The 24,466-nt window shown below is 44.0% G+C and overlaps 1 protein-coding gene across 4 annotated transcripts; it reads left to right on the top strand.

The window, feature by feature from the left end:
• The first annotated feature begins 37 nt into the window (after positions 1–37).
• Positions 38–22,537, top strand: RNPEPL1 (arginyl aminopeptidase like 1). 4 transcript variants are annotated; one of them, XM_087739405.1, is made up of 12 exons: positions 38–1,094; positions 1,966–2,067; positions 8,183–8,323; positions 8,995–9,146; positions 9,586–9,702; positions 10,900–11,135; positions 13,487–13,600; positions 14,629–14,741; positions 15,685–15,793; positions 17,248–17,475; positions 17,779–17,921; positions 18,602–21,044. In XM_087739405.1, the coding sequence occupies exons 1-12, from the start codon at positions 381–383 to the stop codon at positions 18,872–18,874; spliced, it is 2,442 nt and encodes an 813-aa protein (XP_087595531.1). In that variant the 5' UTR covers positions 38–380; the 3' UTR covers positions 18,875–21,044. The 4 variants fall into 4 exon arrangements, 3 of the variants coding, with proteins under 3 accessions (XP_087595531.1, XP_087595530.1, XP_087595529.1); XM_087739404.1 differs by lacking the exons at positions 1,966–2,067; positions 18,602–21,044 and adding an exon at positions 21,804–22,537 and having other exon boundaries at positions 49–1,094; XR_015700467.1 differs by lacking the exon at positions 1,966–2,067 and having other exon boundaries at positions 56–1,094; positions 17,779–18,033; positions 18,602–18,739.
• The last annotated feature ends 1,929 nt before the right edge of the window (positions 22,538–24,466 follow it).

A 24,466-nucleotide genomic window follows, 5' to 3' on the forward strand; every position in this document is an offset into this window, starting at 1 on the left:
TGCACGCTGCGTGCCGGGGAAGGGGTGGGGCGGAGCTCAGCTCGGGCACGCGGGCGTGCGTGCGAGCGAAGCGGCGCGCTTGCGCGGGAAGGCGCGCGTGCAGGGCGCGGGCGGGGCGGGGCGCGGCGGGGCGGGGCTGCCCTCGAGCGCCCCCGCCGCCCCGCGCGGCGCCGCCTGGCGGCCGTGGCCGCCGCCCGCTGTTCCGGTCCCGGGCCCTGCGCTGCCTCGGCCGGTGCCGCGCGGGGCCTGCGCGGCCCTTTCCCCCCCTCCCCGCCCCGGTCGCTCCGGCCGCCGGGGCCTCCCTCGTCCCCGCCCGCCCATGGATTTCACATAGCAGCCGCCGCCTCCGCCGCCGCCTCCTCCTCCTCCGCCGCCGCTCCATGGCGGCTCCGGCTCCGCGGCCGCCCGGCCTCTGCTGCTGCCGCAAAGGGTCCGCGGCCGGGCCGGAGGCGCCGCCGGCCCCGCCGCCGCCTCCCGAGCCGCCGCCGGACGTAGCGTCGGCCTCCAGCTCGCAGCTCTTCAGCCTCCGCCACCTGCACCTGGGGCTGGAGCTGCGGCCCGAGGCGCGGGCGCTGGCGGGCTGCCTGGTGCTGGAGCTCTGCGCCCTGCGGCCGCAGCCCCGCGCCCTGGTGCTGGACGTCCACCCGGCCCTGCGCGTCCTCTCGGCCGCCTACCGCCGCGCCCCGGCGGGGGAAGCGCCCTGCTCCTTCGCCTTCTCGCCCGCCGAGGCCGCCGCCGCCCCGGCCCCGCCGCCCCCGCCGCCGCCGTCGCCGCCGCCGCCCTGCGCGCCGCCCTGCGCCGCCAGCCCGCCCTGCACCGCCACCTTCCTCTCGGCGCCCTGCATCGCCGCCGGCCCGCTGCCCCCCGCCGCCGCCCCGCCGGCGGAGCCGCCCGCCAGCCCCCCGCCCGCCGCCGAGCCGCCGCCGCCGCTGCCCCTCTTCGCCCAGCCGCCCTGCGCCGCCTGCCCGCTCGGCTTCAGGGTGGATCCCTTCACCGACTACGGCTCGTCCCTCACCGTCTCCCTGCCCGCCGCCCTCCAGCCGCACCAGCCCTTCCAGATCATCGTCCGCTACACCACGGCCGACGGCCCCGCCGTGAGTACCGGGCTGCGGGGGGCGGCGGGCGGGGATGGGGAGGTGATCGTGGCGCTGGTGCGGCCGCACCTCGAATCCTGCGTTCAGTGTTGGGCCCCTCACCACAAGAAGGACATGGAGGTGCTGGAGCGTGTCCAGAGAAGGGCAACAAAGCTGGTGCAGGGTCTGGAGCACAAGTCCTGTGAGGAGCGGCTGAGGGAGCTGGGGTTGTTTAGTTTGGAGGAGGCTGAGGGGAGACCTTATTGCTCTCTACAACTGCCTGAAAGGAGGCTGTAGCGAGGTGGGGGTCGGTCTCTTCTCCCAGGTAACGAGTGATAGGACGAGAGGGAATGGCCTCAGGGAGAGTTTAGGTTGGATATTAGGAAAAATTTCTTCACAGAGAGAGTGGTCAGGCATTGGAGCAGGCTGCCCGGGGAAGTGGTGCAATCACAGTCCCTGGAAGTGTTCAAAAAACGTGTGGATGTGGTGCTTAGGGACATGGTTTAGAGGTGGATCAGGCAGTTCAGTTAACAGGTTGGACTCGATCATCTCAGAGGTCCTTTCCAACCTTAACTATTCTGTGAAAAAGTGGGAAACTGAGCGCCAGGGCGGCTGGCGGTGCCCTCCCCTGCCCCCCGCACCCTTCTGTGGCTGCCTGCCGGGGAAGCGCCCTGGCCCCGCAGCAGGGCTCTTTCACTGTCAGCCCCTCCGACCTCCCTGGCCCTCCGCTGCCTCTTCCCTCCTCGCCCGACAGCCGCCTGCCTGCTTCTCCGCGGCATCTGTCCCCGCTGCCAGCCCGGCCGCCCTCCTTCCTTCCCCTATCACCCTGGCCCCCAAAGTTTTTTCATCCCCCATCACGACAGGTTCGTTTTAAAGTTTTTCGTCCTTTAAGGGCGTTGCCGTTGTTGGCAAGGAGCGTGAAAGTTTGAAAAGTCCTGCTTCGACTGAATTCTTCAGGACAAGTTACGTAATCTACAAATACAGGAGTTTCCCTGTGGGTTTTGCCAGGTGCTTACAAAATCAGGCCTTGCGCACCTAGGCTGACGTTCCAACGAGCCACGGTCAGGAGCTTTGAGAAGAGCAGGGGGAGATTCCATGTATTCCTACAAGTTATCTGCTGGAAAAAGGATGAGAAGTGGCCCAAAACACCCATTTTGAGGTGGCCGTGGGAGGTGCTTCCTTGTCCGTGTGGATTAGTCGTCTTCAGTAGTGAGATGCTTTGTGAATTCTGTCATTGCTTTGCTACCCCTGGTATTTAGAAGCACTTTGTTCCTGGCCTTTTAGGTGCTGCCTGGCAGATCTTGTGCTTTTAAGAAGTTACGATAGTGAAAATATAAAGTTATCACTGGAATGTCAGTTCTTTTTGCTGCTGTATAGTCTGTTCGGGCTGGGAATTCAACTAAAATTATTTTTATTATGTGGTTCAGGAACGTGTTTGCAAAAAGAGTGTGTTTTTTTGAGAGTCTTGCAACTTTGATGCCTCTGTGTTGCCTGATGGAATTGACTCTCGGCCTCCTGGTTCGGTATTGCTGTTGCATTGGTCAAACCCAGTAAATGTGTGGAACTATCTGACTATTACAATTTATTTAACAAGAACAGGAATTGAACATACCGATTTTGTGCAAAATAACCCAGTAGCAGGTATATACTAGGCCTTTCCTTAGGAAAGTGTTGCTGAATAGAATGAGTTTACTGGATCTTTTTCTGTCTAATTTTAATACTACATTGAAGCTCACAGAAGTAACTTCATCCTCAGAATGATCTGGATAGTCTTAATACATTGGCTCACTTGGAATAGTGAGTTCCACATGAAGATTTTTATTGACAGAAGTTTCCTTTTGTTATATGGTGACCTTTTAACGTGCTGGTCCTTCCCGAAAAGTGCAATAATGAGGTGAAATTCTGGCACTTCTAAAATTCAGATCCACTTGTAAGTGAGGATGTTGTTCCTTTTCACCCCTGGAGCTCCTGGTTTTAATAATTCCTGGTACAATACTCCGCTGTAGTTTTTCTGCACTGAAGAGGTACATGGGAGATGTCTCTCAGGGCCCACAGTCTGTTCAGAAGATTCTGTTCTTTATTTTTTTTTCCCAAGATTTTATGAAGAAACCTGTTTCTTTTGTCCACACTATGCCTCGTTTATGGTGGGAAGGCTTTTAAGCTCATTTGCTGTTGCTGCGTGCTCTATAATAATCATTCTCAGTCTGTCTGAGCCATGCCTCCTGAAGCGCACAATAACGTACTTCCCTCCTCTTGAACAAATTGTTTTATTTTAGGCTAGCCTGTGCTTTCTCCTGGGTTTTGCCAGCCCTGTTGCCAAAGGGGCAGCCTCTCCTGCTGTGTGCGTGGAGAAATGATCTCGGATGTAATGGCATACCGATCTGAGACCTCGGCTTTAGAAATGATCTGAAAACTGCTGGAAGGTGCAGGGCACTGACTGATGTGATGTTCATTTGGTCTCACCTTGCGTTAACACGTTGCCTCCTTGGCCCTGCACGCGACCCAGCGTGAACGTTACATGGTTGAGGATGCTGGGAGTGGGGCGTTTTTTCCATTCCCTCTGTTGTTTGTCTTGCTTCCCCTGGATCGGACGTGAGCTAGCTATTCTTCATCCTGTCTTTTGAAGTCTTTATTGTACCTTTAATGGCATGTACTGCTCCAGCTGAAATGAAGCTATAAGGGCTGGTGTCAAAAGGTTATTGATGGTTACAGTGTCAGGGGCATGCGCTGCCCTTTTCAAGCGATACTGAAAAGTAGAAGCAGGCATGCTCACTGACATAAATCGTACCATGTTTCTGTGCTCACTATTGTAGATTTTGGCTGGCAAAATATTTGTCCTCGAGTAGCACCTGTTCTAGCCCTTCATGTTCAGCATGCTGAACTATTTTTTTATTTTTTTTTGATCCAAAGTCATTTCGTGCTATTGTAGTGCTCTCTGTCGTTGCTGTTTTTCAGCCTAACATTGCATTTTAATAGGGATGAGTAACCCTTGTGTGTATAAGGGTGAACTGGTTTATACTCGTGTCTAGTACATTTCCTCGCAGTCCCTTTTCTCTGCATGAGTGAAGCAACTTTACAGAGTTAGGCCTCTCTCTTCTAAAAGATATATTTTCTTCGGCCTTTCTCTGAATAAAATCTTTCTAGGTCAGGGTTTATTTTCTATGGGACCCTTAGCATACTTGTGAGACCTATAAAACAGTAAATTCATGTTACAGTGCAGCACAGACGTGTTGGCAGTAAAATCAGCAGCAAAGATAGTAGTCTGTTTAAAATTGGAAACCTGTTGCCTTGATATACTTGGTTTGAGCCATCTGGATATGTTATTTGACTGCCCCATTATTTCTCATGTGGAGGAAGGAGCCAAGATCTTTGGTTGTTTGATGGACATTGAGAGACAGCTGAGAGATTAAATCTGCCTTTCACAGAGCATTCCAGCTCCCTGTGCTCTTAGGAAACCATATGCTCGGTACGTCACGAATTCGCTTCAGAAGCAAGACTGTCATGAACATTGTGTATGTCTCATGGTGTGGGCTGAAGGCACACGCTGATCAGGTGTGTCAGTGACAGTAGTCGTGCTCTTCCTCCCCTTCTTTTCCCTCACCCCTTACTTCTTGGTCCTACAAGTACTCTTTCAGAAGACTTTTTTTTTTTCTTTCTCCTTCCCCAGGGAGAAAAATGTGCATCTGTCTCTTACCCACTGTGTCACGCCTCTGATTTGGCAGCGTACATGTTAACACCAGTGCTATTTTCTTTCCATGACAGCCTTAAATGCAAACCCTGCTCTGTGTTCTGGTATAAAAAATGGTAGCACGTCCTCATCTTCAGGATTTAGCAAAAAGGACAGCCTTTTTTGCAGTGCTGGAAACTTCCCCGTCCTTCTGCTAGGTTTGTCCTTATTCCTTGGTCCTCCTAGAGCGACTTGCTGTCCAGGTGTGCCGTGCTCCTGTCACATCCTCTGCATCTCAGATGTGCGGTTTACTTTGTCATCAGATGGAGCAGCCTGTTTGTCTAGAACAGAAGCTGTGGCGTTGCAGCTCTTCTTGGGAGCTTCATCAATAATGCAGGTAGAAACACGGAGAGATTTAAAATTGACAGAGGCTTAGCTAATTGTCTTTGGCATTTGCCGGATTTAGGTAAAACATTATAATCTAATTCAATAAAAATTATATTCTTGGCCGGTGCCTTATAAAGTGTGAGCTTATTTGCAGTATGTGGGCAGGGGGAAGCCTAGACTGTCCAAAGCCTCTGTTCAGTAGAGGAGCTAAGCAACAGTTTTTTGCTTAAAATACTCCATAAGAACAGCTTTAATATGTGAAACATGAAAAACTAGATAAAAATGATGAGCATTCTAGCATCATGATGATGTCACATATATTCCCAAAGGGGAGCACAGGAGGGATTTGGATGTAGAGTAGATGACATGGCCCCAAGCACCGCTCTGTCCCTGTGTGATGCTCCACCGCCCGCCCCCAGCACTACCCTGCTCCTTGCACTCCTTTCTGGGATGCTGCTTATACTCATTTTCCCCAGTCCATAGTCCTGCCTCTGTCCGGCAGCATAGCCTGGTCTATTTATATTACAGATCTATTTATATTGTTTCAGGATAACTTTCATCATTGTTCCAAGAGCATCTGGAAAGAGAGACGGAGGCTTGCCATGTAGCTGCAGACATTAGGAAACAGGAGGGAAAAAAATACTTCATCCTCTGCAAAGGTTTTTTCCCTCTTGGCCTGTGGGGCTGGTGCTTCATTTAACTTCATCCAAATGTCAAATAGAAGGGGGACTGGTTGAAAAGAAATTGTCCTTAATTTATGGAGTTTCTTGTAAACAAGAATCAACTTCTCGGTCCCCCTTTGCTTCCTGCTTATGTTTTCTTCCTGCGCTGGTCAGGGAGAACTTCCCCTTATTTCTCAGCTCTAAAGACGTCGTCTGTCAACCCTTTTTCCTTCCTACTCTAGTGTTGCAACTTAGGTCTGGTGGTGTCTTATCTCTCTGGTTTCTTTGTTAGCCTTTTCTGTCTCTCAAAAAGCAAAGGAAACAGAACCTTTTGCACGTGAGTCTCTTCAGCAGGGACGACGATACAGACTGTAAGTCAGACTTTTTGTGATACGAGCACAAAACCACTGATCAGAGGAGTGTTTTTCAGCTGGCATTGGGGCAGATCTTTAAAAAATTAATTTTTGCACCTCCTTCCTGGATCATTAGAAAACTACTACCATGGATTAAAACATAGTGGTTGCATTTTTATGTGAATGTTATGTGTTCTCAGGGGAAGCTATTAGTTTCAAACTGTGGGTTTTAATGAGACATTTATCTCCAAATACCTTCTGGAATAGTTGTCCCCAGTTCCACAATGTCACATTGCAGAGAAGATATTAATTGCCATGAAATGCAGGTATCCATGGAGTGGAAATCTGTAGCTATGTAGTGCACCTCAGCTGTGACCTGAGAATTTTGCCAGTGATACGCTGAAATGCAGCACGTGGATTTGAATAGTTGCGTAGCCTTAGCCCTCGTGGTGTGAGTGAGGAAGGTTTCGTCAGAAGTTATGCTTTAAGCATGTTTCTGGCCCAACAGGCTTGAAACAGAAGAGAGTAATCTTAAAACAAATTTCAAGAGTGTTGCTCTGAGATTAATATTACTTCTAGATAAAGGTTTTAAATTTTGTAACGCCTCCCACCTAAAAAAAACCCATTTGCCAGTGGAAGTGTGAACCGCTATACGAATAACTGAAAGCTGCTGAGAGTATGTTTCCATTCCTTACCTTTCACTAATCCCCAGGGGTGCTGCTGAAGTGGATGATTTGGGAGAGGAGCACACTGGCGTCTGAGGAGAAGGGTCTAAAGGCAAGGGAAGAAGATAACAAATAACAACTCTTATAGGACAGGGGGAGAGAGAGAAAACTTTTGACTTTCAGAACACGGAGAGGATAACCAGGAGACAGAATTGTTATATGTCATTAAAACCAGAGCAGACATAGTACCCAGGCTTCTCATCTCTAAGTATTTCATTGCTTTCTCTTGAGGAGCAGAACTGAACTAGTGTCTGCACTAACTGCTGTTCCCTGAATTCAGATTTATTGGTTGCTTTGATCAAAGAATTCAGCAGACTCAGAAGTTTTATTCCTTGTGCTTGACTGTTCCCAAGACTTCCAGTGGTTCCAATTTTATTGCAAGTCTCACAATATTCGGTATTTTCCGTAAAAGTTCAGCTCCAGAGTTCTAGGATTACAAGAAAATCCTTATTTAAAATTGTTCCTACACTTCAAAGTTGGAGGCGGGGAGCATGTGAAAGCATGAACATTACATTTGAAACAGAAGAACCAAAATGGCAAATAACTGCACTTTTTCATGTTATTCTTAATCTGTTCTAATTATTTGCTGAGGGTCTGCCTCATGATTTATTTGCTGTTTGATACTGAAAACTGACGTGCTCGGTGGTGTGTTTTGTTGTTGGTTTTTTTTTTGTGACCACCCAGAATCTCCTTATCCTCTCTGTAAAAAGAGGCCTCCAGTGTCATTGACCAGATGTTTCTTACATCTACTAACTTTTTTGCATAGTGTCAAAATGTTTGATGCTTCAGCCAGCAGGGCAGTGTCAGGGTCAGAGATAATGTTGTGTACACTGTTCAGCCTCAGGGTTTTTTGGTTTGTGGGTTTGGTGGTTTTTTTGGTTGGTTGGTTGGTTTTTTTTTTTCCAGCTTGTGCTACCTGACCCCCTGACTGCTCCTGTTCATGTTGAATTAAAAACATGGAGATTTTCACAGTACTCCCTCTGAGAAGAAGGTTGTGTGGATGTTTGTTAGGGACTTGTTATTAACCAAGCAAATCGATACAACAGAAATAGCGAGTGGCTGGAAGACGCTATGTTGTGTGGCACCACTCAGCGTTTAGACAGTGAGAAATTACTCTGAGTAGTCACGGCAAATAAACAGGAGTAGAAAGAGGTATTGTTAAGAAATGGAAATGTGCCCTGTGCCAGGTATACGTCTGGGGAGCCAAACAGCTCCTCCTCCACAATCCTCTTGATTTCAGGTTTTGTTTTTTGGCAGTTAATCCTTGTGGTTTTCTCCCTTTCCCTCACCTCTTCTTCACATCATGTTTCAACAGATCTGGTGGCTGGATCCAGAACTGACGTATGGCAATGTCAAGCCATTTGTCTTCACGCAGGGCCACTCGGTTTGTAACCGGTCTTTCTTCCCCTGCTTTGACACGCCAGCAGTCAAGTGCACCTATTCAGCTACTGTCAAGGTAATGGATACAAATGGTTCATGGCATGCTTAGCTGCTGTTAACTTGTGAAAGCGTAGTTACATTGTGTGTGGAAATATGATGTAAATTATTCATTGTGACACTTAGTGTTATAAAAAAAATACAGGACTTCTTTAGATCCTGTTCTAGTTCTTGGGACAGAATCGGGGTAGTGCCACAAAGGCAACTCTGTTGCCCATCATGCTTGGGTCTTGCCTTTCCCGTACTCAAGGTTGAAAGAGTAACCATGAAATGGATAGTACGAAAGAGAGAATTTGGCTGGTCGCTTCCAGTGGTGGTTGTTGATGATAATACTCAACTGTATTATATCAGTTCTTGAAAAGAAAAAAACCAAAGTTTTATGAAAGCAGCATCAAATAATGTTGCATTTTGTGTAGATGAAATAATCTGATATGCGGGCACTTTTGAGGCAGCTGGCATAAGAACCCATGCAATATAGGAGGAGTAATGTTTTTGGTTGGTATGTTTTCACGGGCTGCGTAGATTGTGGTATAAAAACCCCACAGAAATCTTATGTTTTGTGTTATCTAAACGATTGTTTTTAATGTATATCCTCTTAGGCATAGATGAAAAAAACCCAGAGCTATCTGTGGTGTAGTCATTCAGCTGTGATCATTCGGTGAGTTGATGTGTACGATGTTGGTCTTCCAGGCTCCAGCAGGCATACAGGTGTTGATGAGTGCCACCCAAAGTACCTACTTAGAAGAGGAAGGTGTATATCAGTTTTACATGGAATATCCAGTTCCTGCCTACCTAGTGGCCCTGGTGGCAGGAGACCTTATACATGCAGACATAGGTCCGAGGTAAGAGTTGCAGTGAGTTGATCTGCTTTTTGTGTCTCTGTGCAGTGCTTCAAGTTGTAAGTGATAAATACTTTGAGTTGTGGATAAGGGAACAGTTGGGACCATGAGCTGGGAGCTTTCAGAGTTTGAGGTTTAGTTGGGCGTAAAGAACTGCATGGCACTGCACTGGCAAAGGTATTTTCCTCTTCCATAAATGTTGCTTATTGTCTCCTGTAGTCATTACAGCTGCTTGCCTTGTTGCCTTAAGGCGATTTAAGGGATCTTTGATTATCTTTTGTCATGTATCCATAGAGTGTTAGCCTAAAGAAGGCCTGAGTCTGATGTGAGACCTTTTAGCACTATTACCATACATGGAAGTGTGGTGAGAAGTCAGACTGTTTTTTCTAAGAGATAATTCAGTTTGCTGAAGTATCACCTGATGTTTTCTGTTTTCTGACAGGAGCAGAGTGTGGGCAGAGCCTTGCCTGCTGCCAACAGCCATCAGCAAGCTTTCGGGCATGGTCGAGCGCTGGTTGACTGCTGCAGAGAGTCTGTATGGCCCATATATATGGGGAAGGTGAGTTTAACAGAGTCTCCCAGGAATGTTTAATGGGAACAAAATAAAACAATCTTGAGAGATTATCAAGCTTTCTCCCTACGCTAGCAATAGCAAGACAAATGAGCCCCTCAACTGGCAGCACTCTAGTAGCTGGAAACAAACTCTGAAGTTTTGTCTCTGCAAGTGGCAGAGAGGACCATGGAGGCACGGTGGTGCACTGCCTGGTATGGTGGGCAGAATTGCAGGTTTCTAAACAGTGGATCTTCCCTAGGAGTGAAGGTTTTTCATACTGCAGTGTTTTGTGATGCAAGTCCAACATTGGGCCGGACACCATTTAAAATGTATGGCAGTTTTATTTATTTATCTTATTTTTCCATATGGTACTTGGCATATGATAGATTTATTGTGGTATGCCTGAGGATGCTGAAAACCTGACTCAGTACACACTCATTGAGAGTCCTAGTCCCTAAAAACAACATTAATAGTTTCTGAAGTTAAGCTTTACTGTGTATTAAAAGAGAATGTTTTTGAGAGAATGCTTTCATTCTTTGGATGGGAGAAAATGTTTACAAAGGCTTCCTATATTTCTTTGCTAAAGGTAAGCAGGAAGAACATGTTGTTGTTGTTAATTTACAAAATGTTGCTTGAAATAATCTGAGAGCACGGCCCAGTGTGCCAGTGCTGATCACTGAAACTTAGAAAGCAAAACAAACAGTATTGTTACGTTCTGAAGCAGACAGACTAGAGTAATTTTGCTGACACTGCAGGCACACCAAATCAATTCATTCGATGGCTTCTCAGCCTCTCGCTTTCCTGGGAGCCTCTGGGGACTCGACACTGTTTATGTGTTAGTGTATGTAGAGTAAACTTAGCGGTTCTGGCTCTGAGATCCACAACTTGTGACGAGTTTACATGTGTGAAGGGAGCATGGTGCTTCTGGGAAGTGCTGGATCTGCTGCACGTGAAAAGAGTGTCTAGTCTTTAGGTCCAAATGTGAGCAGGTCCTTGGCCAACAGAATAAACTCTGTGATCCCCTGATGAGAAGAATTAGGCACCACTGGTCTAGCAAGCTCATTCCTGAAGTCACAAAAAAGTCTTAGAAGAGCCTTCCCTAAAGGAAAAAAAGAAAGTTACTATGTGTGTCTTTTGAAATAGCTGTAATTTACCTATCATCTCCTTTCTCCTCTCTTCTTTCTTCTCTCTCCCTGATTTTAGATATGATATAGTTTTTCTTCCTCCATCCTTCCCTATTGTTGCCATGGAAAACCCATGCCTGACCTTCATCATCTCTTCCATTCTGGAGAGCGATGAGTTTTTGATCATTGACGTCATTCATGAAGTTGCCCACAGCTGGTTTGGAAACGCAGTCACCAATGCTACATGGGAGGAGATGTGGCTGAGCGAGGGGCTGGCCACATACGCACAGCGCCGGATCACCACCGAGACCTACGGTATAGCTGCAGAAATCCTTCTCCTTGTGCTATGTCTAACCAATAGTTGAGTTGGCTGCGTAGAATATTTGCCTTGGCAGCTTAAAAGTCTGTAGGGAGCTGGGTTTCTTTTTTTATTTCTGGAACACACACAGCCCCAAACTTTGCATTGAACATCATCTTAGATGCTTAGAGTCTGACATCGTCTTGGCTTTGGGTGGAATCAATACCTGATACAGTAATAGGGGCTTTGAATGAGGTGTGTTAGCACAGCGTTGTAAGGACTTTGTAGGAACTTTGGAACTACTGTTGGGTACCAGGCAGGTGTTCATATGTCAGAGCAAGGTGAGCAGAGGATGCTTCAGAGAAAGATGTAAGAAATCTTATCATGGTTACATTGTGAAATAACTATCCTCTGAACAAGTGTCTTTCTAATCCTGATCAGTTAGTAGCTACCTACTGTTGGAAAGAATGGTGGCAACAGCACTTAGAGAAAAAAAAAAAATGAATGCACCTATGAAGCCATCTGTTTATCTGCTTCCTGTAGAATTGTACAGCTCTGCCTTTGCTTATATCAGTGAATTTCACAGGTCAATTGCATGGTACTGTCTTTAGAATATATAAGTAGTAAATCGTTCCTATTGCTTTGCAGTTTAATTGGATTTTTATTGAAGTGAATAATGGGAACATACACTTCTCTAGTTTGTCCTGTTATGTTCTTAAAAGCTTGTACCATGTGTATTCTCACACGTCCGCTGTAAACAATCTTGGAAAAATTCCTGGAAATCTTGGCAGCGAGACTGTTTAGAAGGATGCCTTTGTTTTTATTCATGTATATTGTTTTTGGAGATGAGCTGATGATAATGAGGTTTAGGGAAAGAAGTGCTCTGAGCATATATGGAGATGTTACAATGTATATTATATATCTTTGAAAACTGTTTTATGTTGAGTAATTCTCAGTGGTTAGGACTGTTCTTATAAGTCACGTTAGACTGTGCATGGCAATGATATGAACAGGTCAGAAGATACTGACCCGTTCTCTATCCCGTCTTAATCTGTCCCTCTGACATGGGACAAGATCCTTGCTGATTTTGGTATATTCTCTTGAATAGACCTGTTTGTTTCAAGAAGCAATTCGTCAGGAAACTAAGAAATGCCTTTCCCTGTGCCATTCTTTAGTAAGCTCTTTTTGCATTCTGTTTTGTTTCTAAGACAAATCTCTGATCTAAATCTTGCCATTTCTGACATAATTTCTGGAGTATCTTCTGCTGTTAATAAAAAGGCATCTTTGTAATGACATTGTTTACAGAAATTGGAGTCCACTGACTACCACACCTCTTGGATCTTGCTTAATCCTCCTCCCTGTAGCTTGAAGTAATTGCCCTTAACACTAGCTATCCCGGTTCTTGCTTTCCCCTGTGAAGCACATCCACCCCTTTCTCTGCCAGTACAGGTTCTTCTCTCTTCCAAATATACCCTGGTTCTTAATTCTCATTTTGCTTATATCAGATACCTGTGTGCATACATCAAGACTTTGAGATGTTATCTATGTAACAAGCCCTATCATTGAAGTTGAAGACTTAGCAAAGAAAGCTAAAGTGTTAATAGTGCTGGATGTTAAGTATCTTCTGAATCTGAAAATCCATTTCCCGCAGCTTTTTACGTCTGCAAGGGCATAGATCTCTTGACTTGCCAGTGTAATACAGCTCATTTGGCTTGAAAGTGAATGCTCTACACTGCAGTTAGATAGAAGAGAAAGAGTAGCCTACCCAGTCGCAGCTGTAAAAAGTCCTAATGGGTGGAGGGTGAAAACCGTATGATATGATATGGGTAGGATGCTAGATAAAGCTTAAAAAAGATCCACAGGATCTGTAATATACCAACTAAATCTAATCCTTTTCTGTTTTCACCCAAGAGGTGACTTTTGCTTAATAATGTCCTTGGCACTGAATATGGAACCGTGTGTCTACTATTCTACCGGTGACGTTATTTTTTTGTAGCACTTGGTTGCTCCGTGGAAGTTACCTGTACAATACTTACTCTAATGCGGCTCTGCTTATCTTGCAAGAACTGATACGATGATGTCAAGGATGTAAACTTTAGCATGGTTTTCATGCTGCTTTGTTTTCAGTTCAACCTGCTGCATAATTAGAGTGAGTAAATGCACTGTTTTAGGTTCTAACTTTCATTACAAATTGCAAGGATTTTTTTTTTTACACTCAAGTTCCTCCACCATTACATTACTGTGATTCTGTCTCGCTATTGTGTATTTCACACCTTCAGTAGCTTTTATTTTGTACCCATGCTAGTTCTGCACAGGTCAGGTTTTGCTAGTCATTTTCCCACAACTAATAAGTTTCTTTCTGGGGTAGGAGCTGCCTTCACATGTTTGGAGACTGCATTCCGCCTGGATGCTCTCCACAGACAGATGAAGCTCCTTGGAGAAGACAACCCGGTCAGCAAGCTTCAGGTTAAACTGGAGCCAGGTATGGCTTTTGGCTGTAGCTGCTGTACACAAAATTTCTGTATATCGATGCTGGAATATAGACCAAAAAAGACGAATTTTTACATATCCTTTATAAAAGAAAGAAAAAAGAAATACTTGTTTGTAAACCAGTCTAAAAGTAAATAAGGAAACTTGCCTTGAAGTTTTCTTCAAAGTTGGCTAACTCATCTTTATAAATATTGTTCTGTTTAAGAACAGACACACTGGGTAGAAACAGAGTGTGAAGAACTGCCTTGAAAGCTGTATGGTTTTGAGCTTCTGAATTTGTAAAATGAAGTAATTTCTAATGAAAATATTTGGAAACGTCAAATAAAATCCTGTGCTATTAAATATTCCTCTTTTTATGTGTTCATGTAAGAGCTATGTATGTATGCATAAGCATGCAGATAAATATGTGTACTTGCTCTCCTGTTGAGCTGTGCAGAGGCCGTGTGGTTATCTCCTGAGCCAGATGCATGGCTGCACTCCAGCATCATGTATCTTCTTCACTGATAGTTCTTTAGTTCTGTTGTCACCATTGGAGGTGTGAAGCAGTCTCCAATCTAGATGATATTTCAAACAACCTAAAATGAGAATGCAGATATTGGAACCAAATGGAATGAGAAAGCATGTGTTGGAAGTCTCAAAAAAGGAACAAGTAGTGATTACCTTATATTGATATCTTTACAAATTTGTGGTATGGTAATTCCCTGAGTTTGACACTGGGAAAAAAAAAAGATTTGTCTTCAAATTCTAGGTGTGTTTTCAGTGACTTCTAATTTGAAGTGACTTGTTCCATTAGGAATTAATACTTAGCTTACAATCATTGATCCCCCCCCCATCGTGTATGTTTGGACTGCTTCTGTTTAATTTGCTGCAGTAAATTAAATGTACTGACAACAGGCTTGGTTTGTTTTTAAGCCACTGCATCTCCACTGGGTGATCTGTAAGGGGTCTGTATATTTAGAAGGGTTGGAAATTAGTGTCCTCATTACAGTGTCTTTTAACATTGTTGTCTTCTCCTTTCAGGTGTAAATCCTAGTAATTTAATGAACCTCTTCACCTATGAGAAAGGCTACTGCTTTGTTTACTACCTGTCCCAGCTCTGTGGTGACCCAAGACATTTTGACTCCTTCCTAAGAGTGAGTGTGAATAAGCACGTGTTTCTCTTGAGATTTAGAGCTGCTTTTTTTTCTTTTCAGGTGTTGTCACTGTGGCTACTTGGCAGGGGTAAAGTTGAATACAAGTGATTCTTTCTATGTGTGACAGGTTTTTATTGAGATTTCTCTTAAGTGAATGTGCTCATGCTCTTCTTTCATCTCAGATTCTGAGCTTCTGAGGTGCCAAATACAGAGTAGTAGTATATTTTTGTTACCTCTTGTTCTGTGCTCCAAAGAATTAGAAAGCTGTTCCAGCAGAGATTATCTATGACTGGAAAGGTGTGACTTCATTCACTACTAAACGGTAACAGCTTGTGGTTTTTTAGCCAGCGTGACAAAGGGCATGGTTTCCCACATTGGGGCAGGTCTGGTGTCTTGGAGCACATTTGCAAAACCTATAGAAAATTATGTCAGCCGTTGACTTGTTTTTGAAAGATGACACAACTCATTGCTTTTTCTTTTTGCTGCATGTGTGTGTTTTCATCTCCTATTCCTACCCATCCCATCTTTCTCTTATCTATAGTTATGTAAGTATGACTTCAGTCCGTAATCCATCAGTGAATAATACAGTGGCCAGCTGTGTTCTGACTTTTCACTAGTGTCAAGTACGAGGAAACCTTCCTGCCCTTGATATGTTAATGTATCTGTGATCTGTATCAGAAAAAACCCCTGTACTCAGCTGTCAATGTTTCTGCAGCTACCCAATTTTTTTTCTTATTATGGTGCTTTTCCCATGTGGGGGGAGGAGGGAGAATATTTTTCTTGTGTGGGTTTTTTTTGTTTAAACCTTTCAAATACCTGTTCTCATTCATCCATCTCTTTTTTTTTTTTTTTTTTTTTTTTTTTTTAAATTGCATGCAGTGGTTTTACATCGAAAAGAAGCTGTCTTTCTCCTAACCATAGTTTATCCTTTTTACTGTTTCAGGCCTACATTGAGAAGTACAAATTTACCAGTGTTGTGGCTCAAGATCTTCTGGATTCCTTCCTGAATTTTTTTCCAGAGCTGAAAGAGCAATGTGTTGAGAGCAAAGCAGGTAGGAAATTTACTTAGTTAACTGTAAACACTGTAGAAAATCTGCATGATAAATTTTGTGCTTGGCTTGGAGGATGCATAAGAAAATGCTAAGGCAAACAAAACCCTTTGGCAACAGCCAGATGTTCGTGATAGAAATGATTGTGGTGATTTATTGTTACTGCCTCCATGTTGGGGAATGAGAACGTCTTAAATTACTGACAATTTGGCATTAATCATCTGAGTGGCCCTTAATTAACTTTCTCGTTAACTCATCTTTCACACTGCAGACAGAATGATCAGTATATGTGAGATTTACACATGTTCAAATGCAAGGAAAAGGTGAACATATTTTTGAAATTTCATCTATTTTAATTACAGAAAACATGCTTTGAGAACTGTAGCTTTTCCCAAGGTCCTATCCGTGCATATAAAATCTCTTCCGTAATGTTTCACCCTCCCTTATATCCCCTGTTTATAGCTGTTGGTGGATTTTTGAAAGGTCTGTAGTCTATTAGGTGCTTATTAGCCCATTTGCTTGAAGAAATGAGACTAAAGTTATCCTGCCGTGTGTCCATCCTTGCGAGTAATTATTGAACCCATTGGTCGGTTTAAACCAGACCAGCAGTGGAGTACAGCTCTTAAGGATACTAGGTTCCTACAGGCTTTGTGGAAACTGCCTGGGGAGAAATGAAGATGAGTGATCCTACTGTGGGAAAAGCTGCAGCAAGACCTCAGCAGTTGTATGTTTTATTTGGCCCACTGGTTGGCTAACAAGTTAACCACAGCACGGGCTAACTTTTGCCTGGCTAATATTCAGGGGATGCAGGAGAGAGGAGTTTTAGGATAGATGGTGTGGAATGGGATGTACTGCCAAAGGTTAGGAAAGTGCTGAGGTGGTAAAGGGTCAAGGGGAAGAGCTCTGTTGTAAACCAGGCTCTGCTAGCTCTGCTGCTTGTGGAGAAACTTTTTTTTTGTTGTTTTAGTTATTGATTGTATAAATAAATTTAAAATTGCTGGTGGGTAGGAGGAGTTTAGTTAGCCCTCTCACCTTTTTTTTTTCTGTTTTTTTAAATGAAGCAGGTTTTCCCCATATTCTTCAATCTTCCTCAAAATTCTGAGAAAGAGAAATGCACGCACAAAAAAAATCTTATATTAGAACATAGTTTGATCATAGATACTTGTTAGCCTGGCTATCTTAAGAGCATGTATGTTTCTTGTACTTATTCACTGTAATGTTGAGCTCTAGAAGACTCATGGTTAAATTTGGCAGAGGTGTTGCTGTCACTCCTCCAGATGTAGCATAGGCTGGCCTGATGAGACTGCCAAGACTGTTATGTCGCTGTAACTATAGGTTGGTCTGACTTGCTATTGTTAGAACCTCTCTTAACTGTGCTAGAAGCAGTCCTGAACCTTGAGGCAGCCAAGCCACCTGCAGAGACTCCTGCTCGACATTTTTGGTGCTCCTCATTCCAGGACTGGAGTTTGAACGTTGGCTCAATGCTACAGGACCTCCGTTAGCTGAGCCGGACTTATCTCAGGGATCCAGTCTAACCAGACCAGTGGAGACGCTCTTCAAACTCTGGACCACAGAGCCTCTGGACTCTGTTGCTGCTGCCAGCAGTGTTGACCTCACTAAATGGAGAACGTTCCAAACCGTGCTTTTCTTGGACAGATTGCTGGATGGGTCACCACTGCCACATGGTGAGTACTCTGTCAGGGTAGTAGAAAAGTATTCCTGGAAGAATGAATTGCATTCTAAAGAGCCTCGCGCCACACTGACCTTATCATTCACATAAAGTCAGCTTAGATGGGGCTTTGAGCAACCTGATGTAGTGAAAGATGTCCCTGCCCACGGCAGGAGGGTTGAACCAGGTGATCTTCAAAAGTCCTTTCCAACCCAAACCATTCTGTGATTCTGTGATTTTATGATTCATTATTCTCTGATGACCCTCAAACTTGACAAAATAGGTCATGGTTCTTTCTCTGTGTATGTGCTCTCTTCAGAGGTGATAAAAAAGCTTTCGGAATGTTACTCCTCTCAGCTGGACTCCATGAATGCAGAAATCCGTATCCGCTGGTTGCAGATTGTAGTCCGAAATGACTATTATCCAGACCTTTACAAAGTCCGTCGCTTCTTGGAAAACCAGGTACTAACTGCTGGATTAAAATCACTGCACCTCTCAGTGCATGAGACATGTGCATGAGACATGCGACGTGAAAGACCTTGGAACTTCTGCTTCCTGGCCAAGTGTAGACCAGGTGTGTTGCGAAGGGGCCGAGCATGGCTCACCTGCTAGCGGGTGGGGAGGAATGGGCAGATGTAATTTGAAATGCCTATGGATAATCTCTGCTTCTCTAGTCTAACTCAATACCCTTGTCCCAGCTCTGCCCGGTGCATTTTTTGTGTTGCTTTGTAGCAGCCCTGGCTTTTCCAGACCAGAAATTTTCACACTACTAAATCATGTGGTTGTTTGAATATTTACACTTCAAGCAAGGCTAGGGCTCATCAGATTCCTTTCAGTAGTCTTTATTGTGCAGGAGCAAAAGGTTAATGCATGTGTTCACTGTGGCCTCTTCTCTTTGGCCTTTTAAAAACAGTTCTGTTATTTGTGGAAACAGCTCAGACTTAGAGAGCAAATGGTTTTTTATTACCATTCATAAAAATCTTTGCATTAAACTTATGTAGAATAGACTCGGCTGTCTTTTGAAGAAATGTGTTGCTTGTCTCCAGTCTGAAGTCATTCAGGGCTGTTGGAGTGTAGCTGTAGAAGAGCTGAACCTCTTGACTTTTATTGCAGTGATATTATCCAGTTTTCCTTTTTTGCAGATGTCTCGGATGTACACAATTCCACTTTATGAGGACCTTTGCACTGGCACCCTCAAGTCTTTTGCCTTAGAAATTTTTTACCAGACCCAAAACCAGCTGCACCCCAATTTGCGGAAAACCATCCAACAGATCTTATCACAGGGCTTGAATCCACTTCCTGCCATAGACACTACAGCAGTCACTACAGACACACCAGCAATGGTGCTTGAGGACAAAGTCTCAGAGGCCACAAATGGTGCCATTTCACTCAGGGATGTTAATGTGTCTGCTTAGATCACCAGCTCATGCCAGCCATGAAGCTTGAAAATGGGGACAGGAGCAGAGGAAAGATACCAAGTGTCGCCTCCTTTCCCTCAGCCCTGCAGCTGCAGTGTGTTGTTGTAACTGGATTTCTCTCCCACAATGCAAAGCAAATGTGCCTTCAAGGATCCAGCGTGTGACACTGCCAGGTTTCAGAGATCTCCTTCAGCTGTGGGATGGATATTTTGATTCAGTTTATACTGGGCAGGGACTCCTGGGCAGTTGCTTCTCCATGGAAAGTGGATAGTTCCCTTTCCTGAGGCTCCTCTGGATGGTTTCTCCAAGTTTGTTGGTTGGTGGTTTGGTTTTTTTTTTTTTCTCTTTACTTTTTTTTTTTGTCTGAGGCCACTGAGGCATGTCCTACTTGCTGTCTGTACGTTGCTGGGGAGTGTATATGTGTCAAGCTGCCATTATCCTGATATTTGGGCTGAAGTTCTGCAAAGGAGAGACTCAGGAATTGTCAGTGGCAGCAAGCACATTTTCATGTTATGCTCCTAACTGTGACAGAGGTATTGTGATTTGGGAGGTAGGGGATTAATGCTTAAATAATTAAGAAACTAATTTTAAATAGCTCCTGTTCCCCCCTGCCCCTAGGTGGCTAAATAATAATAATGCTTTTTATATATATAGAAATATATATATAAAAGAGCAGGGAAACCTTATGATGGATTTGAAATCCTTCTGTAGTTAACCCTACCCTCTCAGTTTTCCCTTTGCACTCAGTGGGACAAGCAATAATGAAATGTGTAGGCTCAAATTTTCAAAAAAGTTAAATTTAGGTGCCCAAAGGCCATCAATTCTGGTACTAGCTGGATGCCTAAATCTTTTTAACTGTTTTGGCAAGTCTAGCTGCAACCTTTGTTAGTGTGTTAGGATGTGTAGCACGTGCGTTCGTCGGATGCACCATGTGTCTTCTATTCTGTCCTTTTGGAAGAATTAACAGGACCTTAATTTAATTTTTTTAAAAGATCCCTAGCGTATGTTGGGCCTGTAAGTCAGCCGTGGAGATATCCATGCTAAAATTTTACTGCCTTGAATAATGTTTGCCTGAATAACAATTGCCCTGTCATATGATAGTCTGAGGGAAGCGCCCTTTTTCTTGATGTGAAACTTTAGCCCTGCTTTACCCAGGTCTGTTTTCTGACTTGTGGTGGTGGTGGTAAGATGCCATTTCGTTTACACGGCATGCGATTTCTCTTGATCACTGGCCAGGCATGCAAGATGGGGAGACGCTCTCTTCTGTCTGTGCCGTTTGGTCTCAGGAAGCTGAGGGCAAAGCATCATTGGGTATTACAGAGCACAGGCGATGGTTCAGAGACTCTGTGCCACATGCTTTTTAACGCGTGGGTAGCTGCGTGCCTCTTGGTGAGCTCCCAGGAAGCATCTCTGAGCTGATGTATCACCAGGATAGAGGACTAGTTTGAATAAAAGGTGAAATATTTGGAAGAGGCTCAGCTAAAGGAGATGTGAGAGAGAATTTGTTAGATACTTTGGGGCAAATTTTAGCCCTGCTATGGGGATCTACATAGCACAGGAAGAGAGGAAATTCAGGAGACTTTTTTTTTTTTTCCACCAAAAGAATCTGTTTACACCCATGTGTGGATGGGGACTTAGGTGCTGTTACTGGATCTGCATTTTCTGGCTTTAAATTAATTTGGACTTCACCGTAGCCTTAGCCTGGGCTGAACTGGGATAAAGCAATAATAAACTCAGGCCTCCGTAGTGTTTCATTAGTTTTCAAAATGGGTCATCAACATTGTTGGGCTTCAGAACTCCAAGCTCTGCTCTTTGCTCCTTGAATGGGATTATCTTTTTAATTCTGTTTTGTTTTCCCAGAAAGGATGGAGAATGATGTTTTCTGCACAAATCTCTTTCCTTTTTATTTGTTGTTCTATTGAAAGAGATTTGTGCAAGCTGACTTTCCACTTCCTGAGTTGCCGCTGTTGGTGCTGCGTCTCCTGGACCCCACTGCCAGCAGCGGCGGCCTGGCCAAGACCAGTAACCACTAGCATCTTTTGGAATCCCGGGCCTCTGATTTTAACACGTTTTATTTTGTGGGAGAATGTATGTGACCCTGGTGGGAATTTTTAATTTACATGGATGCCTTATCATGACTGTCAAATTAAACTAAGCTTTGTGACAAGTGTAGCCTTTTGGGCTGTTTTTCAGCGTTCCTGCTATAGATGTGTGGAAGAGCTGACTTGGTACATTGTTTTGTCCTGTTCTGGGGTGCAGCGTAGAGGGAGTTTGGAAGCTGTTTAAAAGCTGCACAGCGAGAAGCTGGAGAGGTGGCAAAAGCAAATAATCAAAAGTAAACATTATCTATTGTTACTACAACTGACTGAAATACATCAGATCAGCTGCGTATTTGCATATGCATGCATCAGAGCAGGGAAATGCTGGCTGAACCTAACAGACTGTTTCCCGATTAAAGAACACGAGATTTAAGTTAGTGTTTCTGCTCTCATCCCTGTGAGATCCCATCAGATGGCTATTTTTATAAGACTTGTTCTCTGAAACACAGAAACAAAGCAAGATTTGTTGAAAGTATTCCATGCATCCTTCTTCAGGTACTTCTGCTCCTCCTGTGAGCAAGGAGTGCATTTTTATTTTGAAGAGACAAAATTGGCAGCAAGTTCATGGAGATAAGCCTTCCTTTTGTTGAAACAAAATAAATGAATGCTTCGGGCTACTTTCTGTCTTGATTTGTAGCCGACTTCACATTGACAGGCAAATTAGACTGAGATTAAATAGAAGCTATTTATTTGCCTTATCTTTGGTACGTTCATTTCTGATCTGTTTAAGATTAGTACAGCAAATCAGTTTTATTTAAGCAGATGCCAAGAGATAGGATTATCTTCCTTATTTTGAAAATGAAAGCTATTACTTTATTTCATTGCAGCCTTGAGCGGGGTGACATGGGATCCAGAAATACCACTTGTGGAAAAGCTGTGAAGAGCCAAACCCTTTAATAAAATGGAATATTACTAACTTAATTTTTTAGCATTTCATAGCCACATTGGTTAATACATGAAGTATAATTCTTGTTAGCTACACGTATTACTCTAAGTTTGTATCAGTAATTTTGCTGTCATGATACATTGCAACATCCTAACCATGCACTCCATTAATCAAGAACAATTCTAGCAAGCATCCCAAACATTCTGATTTAACCAGAATTTTCTCATGTTCTCGCACTGCAGTGACCTTGGCCATTGCCTTTTTTGGATAACACAGGGCCTTCTGTACATCTGTACTAAGCACATGTACTGCACAATTCACTTGGGTCAAGTACACTTCTTCAGTCTGTTTTCCCTGTTTGTGTTTGTCCAAAGATAAAACAACGCAATATGGTCAACGCTTAAATCACATGACACTTGTTTTCACACTTTACTATAGACTGATAAAAGTTTAAAAGTCGTTATGACCACAATATCAGCCTCTGCGTATAAAACAAACCACAGTAGAAATCACAGTGTGAGATTTATCAAGCCACTGTCCTCTGAGACACAGAATTATTTCTCTGTTGGGAGGACTCAATTTAAATGACACTGAATTTACTGAAGGCCCAGGTAGGTTGTTCTCGCTCTTGATTACATACGCTCCCAAAACTGCGTACCTAATTTCTAGTTTGGATTTCTAGTTTCAGCTTCCAGCTCTTGAACCTACTGGTTTGTTTGCGAAACATAAACTGCTTACTGTGACTAACCTCTTTCCCATGTAAGTACCTCTTAATTCTTAGAGAAAACGGATTGAGTTGTTTGGTCTCTTGCTGCAAGGTATGTTTTCCATACTTCATGTATTGCTTTAGCTCTGGGGTGGAGCGTGATGTTTCAGCATCCTTTTAAAGTGGAAATTGCTAGAACGGCACACTGTTACTCAAAAATTACCTCAAATGCTGCTGTGTATTCTGCACCGACTTAAAAAGAATTTTTATTAATATTGTGGATTTATCCTGTTCTTTCATTAATTACAACAGTAATTTGGGCACCAGTTAGAACATGTCTTACATGGACTTGGCAACCTTTTCTTTTACAGCTAAAGGGGTGTAGAGAAAAGCTATTCCGTACTCTGGGGGTGACTTTTTCTTTTCACTCTGTACAGAGGGAGACTAGCTGGTTGTGTTAAATGATTGAGCCTGTGTGAACGCCTCCCCTCACTCCTCCTCTATGTGCATGCACCTTCTGTGCTGGAAAACTCAAGTCGTACACCTCTGATTTCCTGTCGAGAGAATTAGGATTATGTTGAACATAGGTGTGCTCTGTGCCCCACAAGGAAGATGTTCTAATATACTAGAGACAGGTCTCTCTAAAATTTAAGAAATGGCATTAATAGGTTTTGCACAGCATTCCATCCTTTTCCACAAGCATACTTACTGAGATGCAGGGTCTTAAGGAAGAGTGGGAGGTGACACAAAAGGATGGGAGACAGGGTATTCTTCAAGCTCTTATGATTTGGTGGAAAGCATCACCAGGATTAAGTCATAATAACTGACGGATATTCTGTGTATGACCTAAGGAAGCATCAGCTTTGTGCACTGTTTTGATTTTGTCGTCTTGTACCACCTTGTTCTCGTGTGCTGTGGTAGCCAGCATGGAAGTTTGGAGCTGTGCTCTACCTCTGGGTGTGCCTGAGGTAACAAGGGAGATCTTTATCTAGCAATGGGAGTCTCCCTCAGGCCAAGCCACTCTGTCTTTCTGGAAGAAGACTGAGTCTGTCCTCCCAGTAGCTGAAGAGAGCACTGTGATTCGAGGCTGCTTCTGGCTGGCTGATGAAAACCATCAGCAATTTCTTCCATACCATGCTCTTCTGAGCATAAACCCCAGATACTCCTTCCAAAATCTTCCTTACGCAAAATGACAATCTGTGCTGCTCCTCTGACACAGCTCCGACCACTCTCAGCCTAGTGGTATTGCAGGGACTAAGCCTGTGCCTTCCTAAGCCTGGTACCAGGATCCGAAGAACTGGAAGAGCCCCCCTGTGCAATTTGAACAACTTCTGTGTGTCAGAGTTTGCAGAAACAAACACACAGGTTGGGCCCAGCCACCATTGCTCAGATCGCTTTACCCATCTCCCTGTCCTTGAACCATCTGGAGTTGGAGACAAAAGTGAATGTGAGGTTGATGAAACCCAAAAACTGGAAAATGATCATAAAAATATCAAATACTACTCTGTCAAAGGATAGTCTTCATTCACATGGAAATGAGCTGGCTATTTAACTGGATGCAAATCCCTTTGAACTGTTTAAATTTCCATAGCAACTGGACTCAGCCTCTCGGTGTCTGCTTTCCTCTTTTACAAGGAAACATGAAGCACCTATGTAAACTGGACTGAGAAGCAGATTGACAGAAAAGCAAGTGTCATTTTGTCTTAAAATATTCTCTTCAAGACTTACTGTCTAAATAGACCTGTCTTTCTATCTTCAGGAATATTTTAATCTAGCAGGATTGCCAAGAGGCAACAGAGAAAATTCTCTGCTGCTTTTATTCCAAAGAGTTTGGGGTTAATAGAAAAAAACATCACCAGCTGCATAATGGATGAATTTGCCCATTTCCAACTTTGCAG

Source organism: Nipponia nippon, unplaced genomic scaffold (genome assembly GCF_047370975.1).
Source record: "Nipponia nippon isolate SJK-2023a ecotype South Korea unplaced genomic scaffold, ASM4737097v1 scaffold_7, whole genome shotgun sequence".
Taxonomy (NCBI): Eukaryota; Metazoa; Chordata; class Aves; order Pelecaniformes; family Threskiornithidae; genus Nipponia; species Nipponia nippon.